The following is a 12872-nucleotide window of genomic DNA, read 5'->3' as shown; positions in this document are numbered from 1 at the left end:
AATCTAACATTATCTTGATTGTTATGATCTCAATTATCAGTATTGGTTGAACTTGAAGTGAATCGATTCACACATTGATTGTGTTCTTAATTTTTTTCATATTTTCTATTTCCATTCCTGAATATATTGTATTATTCTTCATATTTTTTTCTAAATGCATTGAAATGTAAAGCACTAGTTAAATTTTGTGTATTTTTCATGTTTTATCTGGGTGATTTTGTTCAGCTTGGAACTGGTAACATTGTGATGTTGACTTTATGCTCCGGTAATATGAGATTAATAATGATAATGATATCTATTCTCTTCTCTTCCAGATAACATCCAACGGAGGCAGCGTGAGGACATGGAACAGGTGGGAGGTGGGGAGGGAGTGGTAGGGGAGGTGCTGGGGGAGCAGGGAGGGGAGGATCTGGGGGTGATGGAGGTTGGGGCGGAGGAGGTGGTTGGGGATGTGGGAGGGGAGGAGGTGGTTGGAGTGGGCGGGGAGGGGGAGGAGGAGGTTGGGGGGGAGGAGTGGCAGGCGTGGGCAAGGGAGGTGGTGGGGTTTAGGGGGAGGACCCCGAGGGAGTTAGGGTTTAGGATGTATGTTATAAGGGAGGAGGTAGAGGTGGAAGAGGTTGTGGAGGAGCAGGGGGTTGTGGAGGTAAGGGGGGAACCAAATAGATTTTTTATTGTTCGTAGGGCCATGGTGGTGGTGGAGTGGGTGGGAGAGGGTGTGAGGGGGATTTGGGGGTATGTAGTTAATTTTTTTAATTAGACATTTATTAGGTTATTACCCATGTGAGCAATCTGTTTCTGGAGCTTTTTTTTGTGTTGCCACTAATTTTGGTACATTTAAACATCACAAGCAAGCCATTGTGTTTATTTTTTTTTGATGGGCAATAGAACTACAAAGGAAAAAGTTTTATCCTACTAGGTTATAGGGTTCAAAGTAAACCACAGTGTTCTTCCTACCTACTGTAGGTGAAATAAAGAACATGACATAGCTTGTTCGGATCTGGTCAAAGTGATACTTGGTGAAAATGAATATGAGATCATCAATATTTTTGTCTGACAGGTTGTCAGATCTGACAACTCTCCGTGACTTTGAAATGTTCAACAAGTCCTTTAAAAAAAAGAAAATCCATATTGTTCGAAATATACATAAATTAAATACTTTGAAAATTTACCGGTTTGCCCAATTGATTGTTGGCCTGGCAGCCACTGTGCAGCGCCAGATCAACGAGGCTCTATCCCTTTAATCGTTGAACGCCAAACAGAATAGCAACATTGATGAAAATGCTCCTCAGGTGGAGATTGACGTCTCTGTAATGTACTGTAAATGTATCACTTAGAGATATGGAACACTGTGGTTAATTTTGAAAGGGGTTACTACTGGATACCTTGCTTTTCATTTCAACCAATCTTTATACTTATTGAACTTTATGTTTGAAATCTGTTGAGGCTTTTATGGGGTGAAGCCTTTTACACCATTGATCAGAAACTGATCAATTTTTTGCATCTGCTGTTGCTGGATATAACCCCTGTGTTAAATGTGACTCTGCCAAGAATCTTTCAATTTTGTAGGTTCCATTTGAAATGAAGAATACATAAATTCGCTCTTTTTGATATAATATTTTTGTATAGTTTTGGTAAGGAATAGTTATGACAGACAGCTCTTGATTTAATTAAAGTTGTCATGATTTATAGTAGGGCCGATTTAATTATATGATCAAACCATCATCTCTCTGGACCGAGTTTGGCTACAGAATTGCTTTCTGATCATCGCATTCATGAAATTTAGCTTCTTTTATTACTATTTCTTTGGCATATATATCTCTAAAATCAACCGTATTGGCATTAATATTCAGATATAGTTTGGTAAATCCTTTTTGAGAAAGTGATTTAAAAAATGGCCATGATGAATATTGAATACTATGCCTATAAGGCATATAATTTGTACATTTCACATTACACTTTGATGTAATGCAAGCCAGATTTTCTATTGGGCACATCACTATTGGAAAGGGCTTAAGGCCTAAGGCTGGTTCCATGCCGACAGACACAAAACATACTCATAACGGATGCAGCGGACAAGCAAAATTTTGGGGTGTCTCTATCCCTTTTCGCCCACTCCAGACAATCGACAAAATGGGCGAACAGTGAATCACAGTGGACGAATGCTCGATGGATATAGAGCATATGGAACATGTACGCAAAGATTACATGACAGTTACATAACATTTTCCAATGGATGGCAATATTCTTTTACGTTTTACATCCTTTCTGCATCCTCAAGTGTAGTGGGACCAAGCCTTTAACAATTACATTTCCATTTAGGAAGGCATTGATGCATGTCAAACAGAGAAAGTGAGAAAAATAGTATAAATAATAATTAATTACAACTTAAATTTATATGAATTTATAGGACTGAATTTTTTAATGTTTATATACATGCAGCAGATCAGTGCTTGCATGGACATACTTACATAGTAGGCTACTTGTATCCATCACCTATCTAATCATTCCTACACAGATTATTGTCATTTAAAAAAAAAATCCCTGTAAAGACGCGTTAGCTTATAGTGCAAGTGCATTTGATTTTCATTTGGCAATGTCACTTCTTTGCCACATTCCACCTTGCGGACTGGATTTTCATTTGTTGAATGAGATGGTATAGAACAGCCTTGCGGACTGGATTTTCATTTGTTGAATGAGATGGTATAGAACAGCCTTTCTCATTGGATATTGCTTAAATAATAGGTGTGTCTTATAGAGATACATGTAAAATGAAAATAAACTAGTACTTGGAATACAAAGTCAGACATTTCAGAGATATTTTAAGAGTATTTTATGTCACTGATTATGATCAAATATTTTATTTCAATGGATAAAAAATGGATTTCACAATAGTACCCCAAGATTGTAATTTGAAATTCTGAACTTTTTATTTATTTTTGATAAGTTTATTGGTTTTGCCTTTAACTCACTTAAACTACATGTAGCAGAATGCTATTTTGCTTAATATTTTTTTTTAATGTAACAATATTTATAAAAATTCAAACATGATTTATTTCCTAATAGGTATTTAAGTGTTTTGTAAATCTATTATTTCCTTTTGTCTATACTTTAAATTTTTAGCTATTCTGGCCCGAAGGGCGAGATGAGCTTATGCCGTTGCGTGGTTTGCGTCATCCAACAACAATTTTGAAGTGCTTCATCATTTCAAGTCCAATGTCAATTCTGTTTGCTTTATATGCTAGCACTAGGTTGGGGATTCAACCCTTCTACACAGAATTTTGAAATTTTGATTAGAATTTTTTTAATGCTAATTCATGCATATTTTTCAAAATTTACTTAAAATGCTTCTTCATTTATTGACAGATGTTGATTTTTTTTCTCCCATCTGGTAGAGCTTCATGAGGTTTACCAAATTTCTCTGTATTTTGAAACTTTTAGTAGAAAATTACGACACTAATTTATGTAAATTTATTCATAAATCACAAAAAATGCCTCTTCTGTATTTCTTACTGATTTTGAATTTTTATGCCTCCGCAGACGACATGTGGAGGGGGCATTAAGCGTTGCCCTTGTTTGTCCGTCCATCCCCTCATTCTGTTTCCGTGCAATAACTTGAAAAATATAAATTAGGTATGCAGGTAGATGACACCAAAATACACGCTAAGTTCGAATTTGGAATCCACAGGTCAAAGGTCACAGCTCATTATGTATGCGAGTTGGTTTCCGCATGATAACTTTAGAAATATTCACCAGATATTAATAATGTTTGTTGTCTTGGTAGATGACACCCAAATACAGGCTACATTTAAATCGGAGTCAACAGGTCATTATATATGCGAATTGACTTCCGCATAATAACTTTGGAAATATTCACTAGATATTTAAAATGTTTGGTGTCTTGGTAGATGACACGAAAATGCAGTCAGGTCAAATCGAATGACCTGACTGTCATATCTTCTGTCAGATTTTATTATGGGAAGGGTGAGTCTTTAGGTCAAAGGTCTAAAATTTTTCATTATATATTGGTTTCTGCATGATATTTCAATCATTTTGAATGAATTTCTGATGGCATTAAGTGGGGGCATCCAAATTCTTTGGACACGTCAAATGTCTAGTGTTTTCTTCCATTTGGTAGAGCTACATGAGGGTCACCAAATTTCCACACAGATTTTTAAAATTTTGACTAAAAATTTATTCATGCAAATTTATTCATAAATCACTAAATGCTTTTTCTCCTTCAATATTGATCAATTTCACTTTTGTTTGCTGTATATATCTCTAGGTGGGGATACAAACTTCTACATAGAATTTTGAAACTCATTGAATATGCTAATTTATGCATATTTTTCAAAACTCAGAAGAAATGCTTATTTACTTGTTGACTGATTATGTTTTTTGTTTCAACTGAGAGCTACATGAGGTTCACCAAGGTTTTACACAGAATTTAGAAATTTTGACTAGAAAATTATGCTAATGTATACAAATTTGTTGCATAAATCATATCGCTTCTTCTCTATCATTTCCCCATCAATTTAAATTCTGTTTTCTCAAATTATGTTACCAATATAATTCACTAAACTGTCAACTGGGCTGAAATTAAAAATTGTTTTAAATTTTCTTGCAAGATGCCAGATTAGCTCCACATCATTGATTTTGGATCTGACATGCTCTTAGCAAATGGTGATTACTCTCGGAACTGTGTACCTGGGCTTTGCAAAAGCAATTTTTGGTCTGACGAGGTCTTAGCAAATGGTGATTACTCTCGGAACTGTGTACCTGGGCGTTGCAAAAGCAATTTTTGGTCTGACGAGGTCTTAGCAAATCGTGATTACTCTCGGAACTGTGTACCTGGGCGTTACAAAAGCAATTTTTGGTCTGACGAGCTCTTAGCAAATGGTGATTACTCTCGGAACTGTGTACGTGGGCATTGCAAAAGCAATTTTTGGTCTGACGAGCTCTTAACAAATGGTGATTACTCTCGGAACTGTGTACCTGGGCGTTGCAAAAGCAATTTAGGGTCTGACGAGCTCTTAGCAAATGGTGATTACTCTCGGAACTGTGTACCTGGGCGTTGCAAAAGCAATTTTTGGTATGACAAGCCCTTAGCAAATGGTGGTTGCTCTCGGAACTGTGTACCTTGGTGTTGCAAATTGTGTCTCAAAAAATTTGAAAAAATTCAGCTAATGGTGCACTGACAATTTAAATTCTGTTTTCTCAAATTATGTTACCAATATAATTCACTAAACTGTCAACTGGGCTGAAATTAAAAATTGTTTTAAATTTTCTTGCAAGATGCCAGATTAGCTCCACATCATTGATTTTGGATCTGACATGCTCTTAGCAAATGGTGATTACTCTCGGAACTGTGTACCTGGGCTTTGCAAAAGCAATTTTTGGTCTGACGAGGTCTTAGCAAATGGTGATTACTCTCGGAACTGTGTACCTGGGCGTTGCAAAAGCAATTTTTGGTCTGACGAGGTCTTAGCAAATCGTGATTACTCTCGGAACTGTGTACGTGGGCATTGCAAAAGCAATTTTTGGTCTGACGAGCTCTTAACAAATGGTGATTACTCTCGGAACTGTGTACCTGGGCGTTGCAAAAGCAATTTAGGGTCTGACGAGCTCTTAGCAAATGGTGATTACTCTCGGAACTGTGTACCTGGGCGTTGCAAAAGCAATTTTTGGTATGACAAGCCCTTAGCAAATGGTGGTTGCTCTCGGAACTGTGTACCTTGGTGTTGCAAATTGTGTCTCAAAAAATTTGAAAAAATTCAGCTAATGGTGCACTGACAAAATATGCATCCCCCATTACTGTTCATAGTAACCCTATGTAAACTAGGTTATTTCAGACCGGCTTTGTTTTGAGGAAAAGGGGTCAATTTGACCCCCAGTTCAGATCTCAGCCACTCTGATTTTGTAATATGCACATGCACAAAACTGAATACTATGATTTTTCATTATTGAAAATGTATGTTTTTTATAGTTATTATTATGGTGTAGTTATTCAAATACGTTTTTTTTTTTTTGGGGGGGGGATAAATGTAACCCTCCTTAAGATCCTGGCTGCTGATCATGTTATCACCTTGAAAATTTTCAGGCCAATAGAGCTGGATTTAGACTGTATAAATATAATTTAAAAAAAACATGATGATAAGTGTAGGACATGGTTTTTGTTTCGCCTGCATAGTATGTAGAGTGAGACATTAGGTGCTGCGCTTACAACGGCGGTGGCGTCGTCAACATATCTTAACCAAAGGTTTAGTTTTTGAAATGTCATAACTTAGAAAGTACATGGGTCTTGTTCACAAAACTTGGACATAGTAACCATGTATTATGGAAAATCTTTTGAGAGGTTGAGGTCACGTAATTCAGGTCAAAGGTCATTTAGAGTCAATTAACTTCTACCATGTTGGGGTAGTCAATTTCAAAATCTTAACCGAAGATTACATGTAATTTTTTGAAATGTCACCATTAAAAAGTATACAGACCTAGCTCATAAAACTTTGACACAAGGGTAATCAAGTATAAGTGAGCATCCTGCTTGAATTTCAGGTCACATGACTTAGGTCAAAGGTCATTTGGGGTCAATGAACTTTGGCCATCCTGGGGGTATATGTTGATTTCCATCATAAATTTAAGTTTATGACTCTACTTCATAAAACTTGGACTTACAAGTAATTAAGCATCAGTGCATGAGTTTCTGGTCACATGACAAAGGTCAATTAACTTTGGCAGTGTAAGGGGTATTTGTTGAATTGCCATGACAAATTTGAATGTTTATGGATCTAGTTCATGAAATGTAGACAGGGGAAATCAAGTACACTGACTGTCTCGTACAAGTTTTCGGTCACACGATCAAGGTCAAATGTCATATAGGGTCAATGAACATAGTATTTATCATCATGTGGATGGTGTTATTTGTAAATGATTATACTATAGTCATTTTCAATGTCGGCACTTGCTGCTTTATTGAATGCGATGTGTATTCACTATGTAATAGGCGCTCCACTTTTATTATTCTGTATTTTATCAATGAACTTGTGTTCATTTGTGTTGTATTAACTTAAATATGCAAAGAAAACAGATTATCGAAAACTGGTAAAAGTTCTTTGAAGAAAAATCGAATAACGTAACCTGATTTTCTAATGGATGGTTGTACTCAATAGCAGTGTATAATACCATGAACTAACAAAAGGACACAACCCTGTGAAATTATATCTTACTAAATGACAAAAATATGCCAATTGAAAAAAAAACTGTTTCCTTAATATGTCATTGGAAGGCAATTGGGATATTGACCTCTGCTGTACATGCAAATTCTTCCCCAGTATATCATGCCTAGGCAGTGTTAACCTTCTGCACCAGGGGATGGAGGATGGGCACTTCCATTGACCAGTGGATACCATGCATGACCATGGGCTTTCGAAAAGCACCCTAAAAATAATTTCCATGTTCAGAAAATGCACCCCTGAACAAGTATCGGAAACAAAATGGTACCCTGACAGGATTTCCCTGATTGGACCCCCTAAACAACGTGAAGTACAATAATATCTTAATTGTTATGGCGCGGACTCGCGGACATGATCACAGATGTTGGCCTTAACTTTACTTTCAATGGGTTAAATACCACACGACACACCCATCAAATTTGACTTGAAACGTGTAGTGTTGGGGCAAAAAGTACATCCTTTATAAGGTATTTTAGTCTTTTGCACTGTAAGCAACTAAACATGCAGGTTTCTTAGCAAATTATATAACCTTTTAAAATTATTTTAGTGTTTTTGACACCCTTACCTTACTTACATGTACATAAAGTGCCCCATCTTTAAAAAGTTTTTTTTTTTGGTCATGCATGGTATCCACTTGTCAATGACAGTGGCCCCCGGGGGCATTCTGCCCAGGGTGTGCTCCTATAGGCTTTCTTCCTTCAGATTGTATCCCCTCACCTACATGCCATTGGTCAGTTGATTTAATCTTTCTTTTCTTGTGTTCTACTTTCAGGGGTATCTCCTGTGATCTCATGTGAAGATTGTTCAGAATGAAATCTGTATTTAGAGTCATCAACAGTTTCTCTGGATCCTGCTTGTCACCCAGAATGTGAGGACTCAAGCATCAGGTTCCGACACTGGATGGATGAGAAGCAGATTTCATTGGATCAGACTGGTAAGAAAGTCATGTGCATCAATTGTTATGGTCTTTTGGGGTTTGGGCCAAATTACAGAATCCACAATTTTCTGGTTGTTTCTTGCCTAAACCTTGAAACATTTTACTTGGGCTTTTTTCTGGCTGAGTCACCCTCGTGCAAACCATGGGTGTTTTTTTAAATTATGTTGCAGGGAAAAATAAAACAAAAGGGCTGTGTGGATTCTGTGTAGATGGATTGCATTTCTCTAAGAAGCATGAAACTGCCAAACATTGACATTTAATCTGATATCAAAATGTGGGTTTTTTCTAAAATCTTTCAGCTGTTACTATTTGATTATTTACTAGGTTGATCAATCTCTCTTCTCTCCTTTTGAGAGATAGCTCCCAAAGATGAGTGATCGTTGGCATTGGTTTGAGATTTCCTAGAACAAGTTCATATATTATCAGATTATCTGCCAAAATTTAGCGTTTCATTCTTCTTAAAGGCCTTTTCAGAAGGGAACAGATGGTAAGTATGCATTTATTACTTGGACCCTGTTTATACTGTATATTCTCTTTCATCTACTGATTTGTTTTGCATGTTATAGAGTTTAACCAGTGACTTTTTTAGGGGGGGGGGATGGGGAAATTTGGGAGTGTTTTTTTTTCAATCCTGACAGGGAAATGCTTAAATGTAAATGATGATCCTACCGGGCATAATTTTTTTTAAATGTGGGTGAATAGTACGGCCAATTAGATTTGATGGGATGATTGTTGGGGGGGGGACAGTTTGTTAGTTTCAATGCCAGGGGGAAGGGTATTTATCAAATTATTTTGACAGTATTAAAATTAAGTATCCATAACTGGGAGATGGGATGGTATTAAGTGTGATTCTTAGGTGAACGGCATGCCTAGTGACTTTTTTTGGAGGGGGGTTAGGGAGTGATTCTTTTATTCCTGACTGGGAGATGGTGACCTGTGAATGATGTGCCTACTGGGCAAAGTTCTTTAAACTGTAGGCGAATGGCACGCCAGTCAGCTTTTTGGGGATGGTTGTGGGGGGGGGGGCAGGTGGTTTGGGTTGGTTGGCGGGAGGATGGGATTAGATTATTAGAGTATTTATTTAACTTTATTCATCAATAATTTTTTTTTCCTGATGAGATGGTAACTTGCGAATGATGATTCTTCAATGAACAGCATTCCCAGTGACAATTTTTCTGAGGATGGGGGAGGGGTTGCAGGGGAGTGTTTATTTTCCTGACTGGCAGATGGTGACCTGTTAATGATAAGCTTACTTTTCATAATTGCTTTTACTTCTTCCTAATGTAGCTGAATGCAACCCAGTCAGCTACACTTGGATGCATTGGAGGTGGAGGGATTGAGTTATTTTAGTACTTTTTATTGATGATGGTTTCTCTATTCCTAACTGGAAGATGGAACCAGTGAATATGTATCTTAAATGAACAAATGCCCAGTGACTTGTGTGCTTTTTTGTGGGAGATGATAACATGCGAATAATGATCGTTCAATGAACAGCATGTCCAGTGACATTTTTTTTTTGGGGGGGGGGGGGGTGGTGATTTTTTTTCTGACTGGCTGATGGTGACCTGTGAATAGTATGCCTACTTTTCATAGTTCCTTTAATCTTTCATAATGTAGGTGAACACAGCACAGGCAGTTTTACTAGGGGGGGGGGGGGATGGAGGGATTGACTTGTTCTTGTGTTTCTGTAAAAAATATTGTCTTCTTTGTATTATTGTAGTGTTTTTATTCCTGACTGGGAGATGGTGACCTGTGAATGATGAGCCTACCGGGCAAAATCCCTTAAATTGTAGGAGAACGGCATGCCCAGTCAGTTGAATCTGGGGGGGGGGGGGGAATGATTGGGCGGGGGATTAGATTATTTTAGTATTTAACTTTATTTAACAATGTTTTCTTTATTAGTAACTAGGAGATGGTAATCGGCAAGTAATGAATCATTGAACAGCACTGCTTTTTTTTTTGGGGGGGTGGGGTGGGGGTGAGTGTTTTTTTTCTGACTGGCAGATAGTGACCTGTGAATGATAAGCCTACTCATAGTTTCTTTACTCTATAATGTTAGTGAATGCAGCCCAGCTAGCTTTGATTGGACGGATGGGGGGAGGTGGAGGGATTGAGTTATTTTATTTAAGTTAATATTGACAATATTTTCTTTATTCCTAACTGGGAGATGGTAACCAGTGAATATGTTTTTAGGTGAAGAAAATGACAAGTGACTTGTGCTTTCTTGGGAGGGGGGAGGGTGGGGGTAGTGTTTTTATTCCTGACTGGGAGATGGTGACCTGTGAATGATGAGCCTACTGGGCCAAGTCCCTTAAACTGTAGGAGAACGGCATGCCCAGTCAGTTGATTTTTGGGAAGGGGGGGGGGGGAAGGGGGGTTGGGGGCAGGAATGATCAAATTTTTAAAGTATTAAGTTATTGAATATTAAGTATGAATAATATTTTTATTCCTAACTGCTGCTAGATAATAACAGTTACAGTTAGTAATGATCCTTCGGTGAACAGCATGCCCAGTGACTTGTGTTTGATAATTTTTTTTTTCTTGGGGGGGAGGTTGGGGGAGTGATTTTTTTTATTATTCCTGGCTGGGAGATGGTGACCTGTGAATGATGATTCTTCAATGAACAGCATTCCCAGTGACAATTTTTCTGAGGATGGGGGGAGGGGTTGGCAGGGAGTGTTTATTTTCCTGACTGGTAGATGGTGACCTGTGAAAAGCTTTTCATAATTGCTTTTACTTCTTCCTAATGTAGCTGAATGCAACCCAGTCAGCTTCGCTTGGATGCGTGTGGGGGGTGGGAGATGGAGGGATTGAGTTACTTTAGTAGTTTTTATTGATGATGTTTTCTCTATTCCTAACTGGAAGTTGGAATCAGTGAATATGTATCTTAGGTGAACAAATGCCCAGTGACTTGTGCTTTTTTGTGGGAGATGATAACATGCGAATAATGATCGTTCAATGAACAGCATGTCCAGTGACATTTTTTTTTTGGGGGGGGGGTGGTGATTTTTTTTCTGACTGGCTGATGGTGACCTGTGAATAGTATGCCTACTTTTCATAGTTCCTTTAATCTTTCATAATGTAGGTGAACACAGCACAGGCAGTTTTACTAGGGGGGGGGGGGGATGGAGGGATTGACTTGTTCTTGTGTTTCTGTAAAAAATATTGTCTTCTTTGTATTATTGTAGTGTTTTTATTCCTGACTGGGAGATGGTGACCTGTGAATGATGAGCCTACCGGGCAAAGTCCCTTAAATTGTAGGAGAACGGCATGCCCAGTCAGTTGAATCTGGGGGATCCTGGGGGGGGGGGAATGATTGGGCGGGGGATTAGATTATTTGAGTATTTAACTTTATTTAACAATGTTTTCTTTATTAGTAACTAGGAGATGGTAATCGGCAAGTAATGAATCATTGAACAGCACTGCTTTTTTTTTGGGGGGGTGGGGTGGGGGTGAGTGTTTTTTTTCTGACTGGCAGATAGTGACCTGTGAATGATAAGCCTACTCATAGTTTCTTTACTCTATAATGTTAGTGAATGCAGCCCAGCTAGCTTTGATTGGACGGATGGGGGGAGGTGGAGGGATTGAGTTATTTTATTTAAGTTAATATTGACAATATTTTCTTTATTCCTAACTGGGAGATGGTAACCAGTGAATATGTTTTTAGGTGAAGAAAATGACAAGTGACTTGTGCTTTCTTGGGAGGGGGGAGGGTGGGGGTAGTGTTTTTATTCCTGACTGGGAGATGGTGACCTGTGAATGATGAGCCTACTGGGCCAAGTCCCTTAAACTGTAGGAGAACGGCATGCCCAGTCAGTTGATTTTTGGGAAGGGGGGGGGGGGAGGGGGGTTGGGGGCAGGAATGATCAAATTTTTAAAGTATTAAGTTATTGAATATTAAGTATGAATAATATTTTTATTCCTAACTGCTGCTAGATAATAACAGTTACAGTTAGTAATGATCCTTCGGTGAACAGCATGCCCAGTGACTTGTGTTTGATAATTTTTTTTTTCTTGGGGGGGGAGGTTGGGGGAGTGATTTTTTTTATTCCTGGCTGGGAGATGGTGACCTGTGAATGATGATTCTTCAATGAACAGCATTCCCAGTGACAATTTTTCTGAGGATGGGGGGAGGGGTTGGCAGGGAGTGTTTATTTTCCTGACTGGTAGATGGTGACCTGTGAAAAGCTTTTCATAATTGCTTTTACTTCTTCCTAATGTAGCTGAATGCAACCCAGTCAGCTTCGCTTGGATGCGTGTGGGGGGTGGGAGATGGAGGGATTGAGTTACTTTAGTAGTTTTTATTGATGATGTTTTCTCTATTCCTAACTGGAAGTTGGAATCAGTGAATATGTATCTTAGGTGAACAAATGCCCAGTGACTTGTGCTTTTTTGTGGGAGATGATAACATGCGAATAATGATCGTTCAATGAACAGCATGTCCAGTGACATTTTTTTTTTTGGGGGGGGGGTGGTGATTTTTTTTCTGACTGGCTGATGGTGACCTGTAAATAGTATGCCTACTTTTCACAGTTCCTTAAATCTTTCATAATGTAGGTGAACACAGCACAGGCAGCTTTACTAGGGAGGGGGGGGGGGGGGTGGAGGGATCGAGTTGTTCTCGTGTTTCTGTAAAAAATATTGTCTTCTTTGTATTATTGTAGTGTTTTTATTCCTGACTGGGAGATGGTGACCTGTGAATGATG

At 38.3% G+C, this 12872-nt stretch overlaps 1 protein-coding gene across 1 annotated transcript in view; it reads left to right on the top strand.

Moving 5' to 3' along the window:
- Positions 1 to 9516, top strand: part of LOC121430169 — a 48889-nt gene extending 39373 nt beyond the window's left edge. The window contains exons 6-7 of the mRNA XM_041627447.1: positions 315 to 643; positions 9454 to 9516. Coding sequence (XP_041483381.1) covers positions 315 to 643; positions 9454 to 9516 — 392 coding nt within the window. The remainder of the gene's footprint in view (positions 1 to 314; positions 644 to 9453) is intronic.
- Positions 9517 to 12872: the final 3356 nt, after the last annotated feature.

This window comes from Lytechinus variegatus, chromosome 16 (genome assembly GCF_018143015.1).
Source record: "Lytechinus variegatus isolate NC3 chromosome 16, Lvar_3.0, whole genome shotgun sequence".
NCBI classification, from domain to species: Eukaryota; Metazoa; Echinodermata; class Echinoidea; order Temnopleuroida; family Toxopneustidae; genus Lytechinus; species Lytechinus variegatus.
The sequence above is the reverse complement of the archived record's forward strand: the minus strand, read 5'-3'. Positions and strand labels throughout refer to the sequence as shown.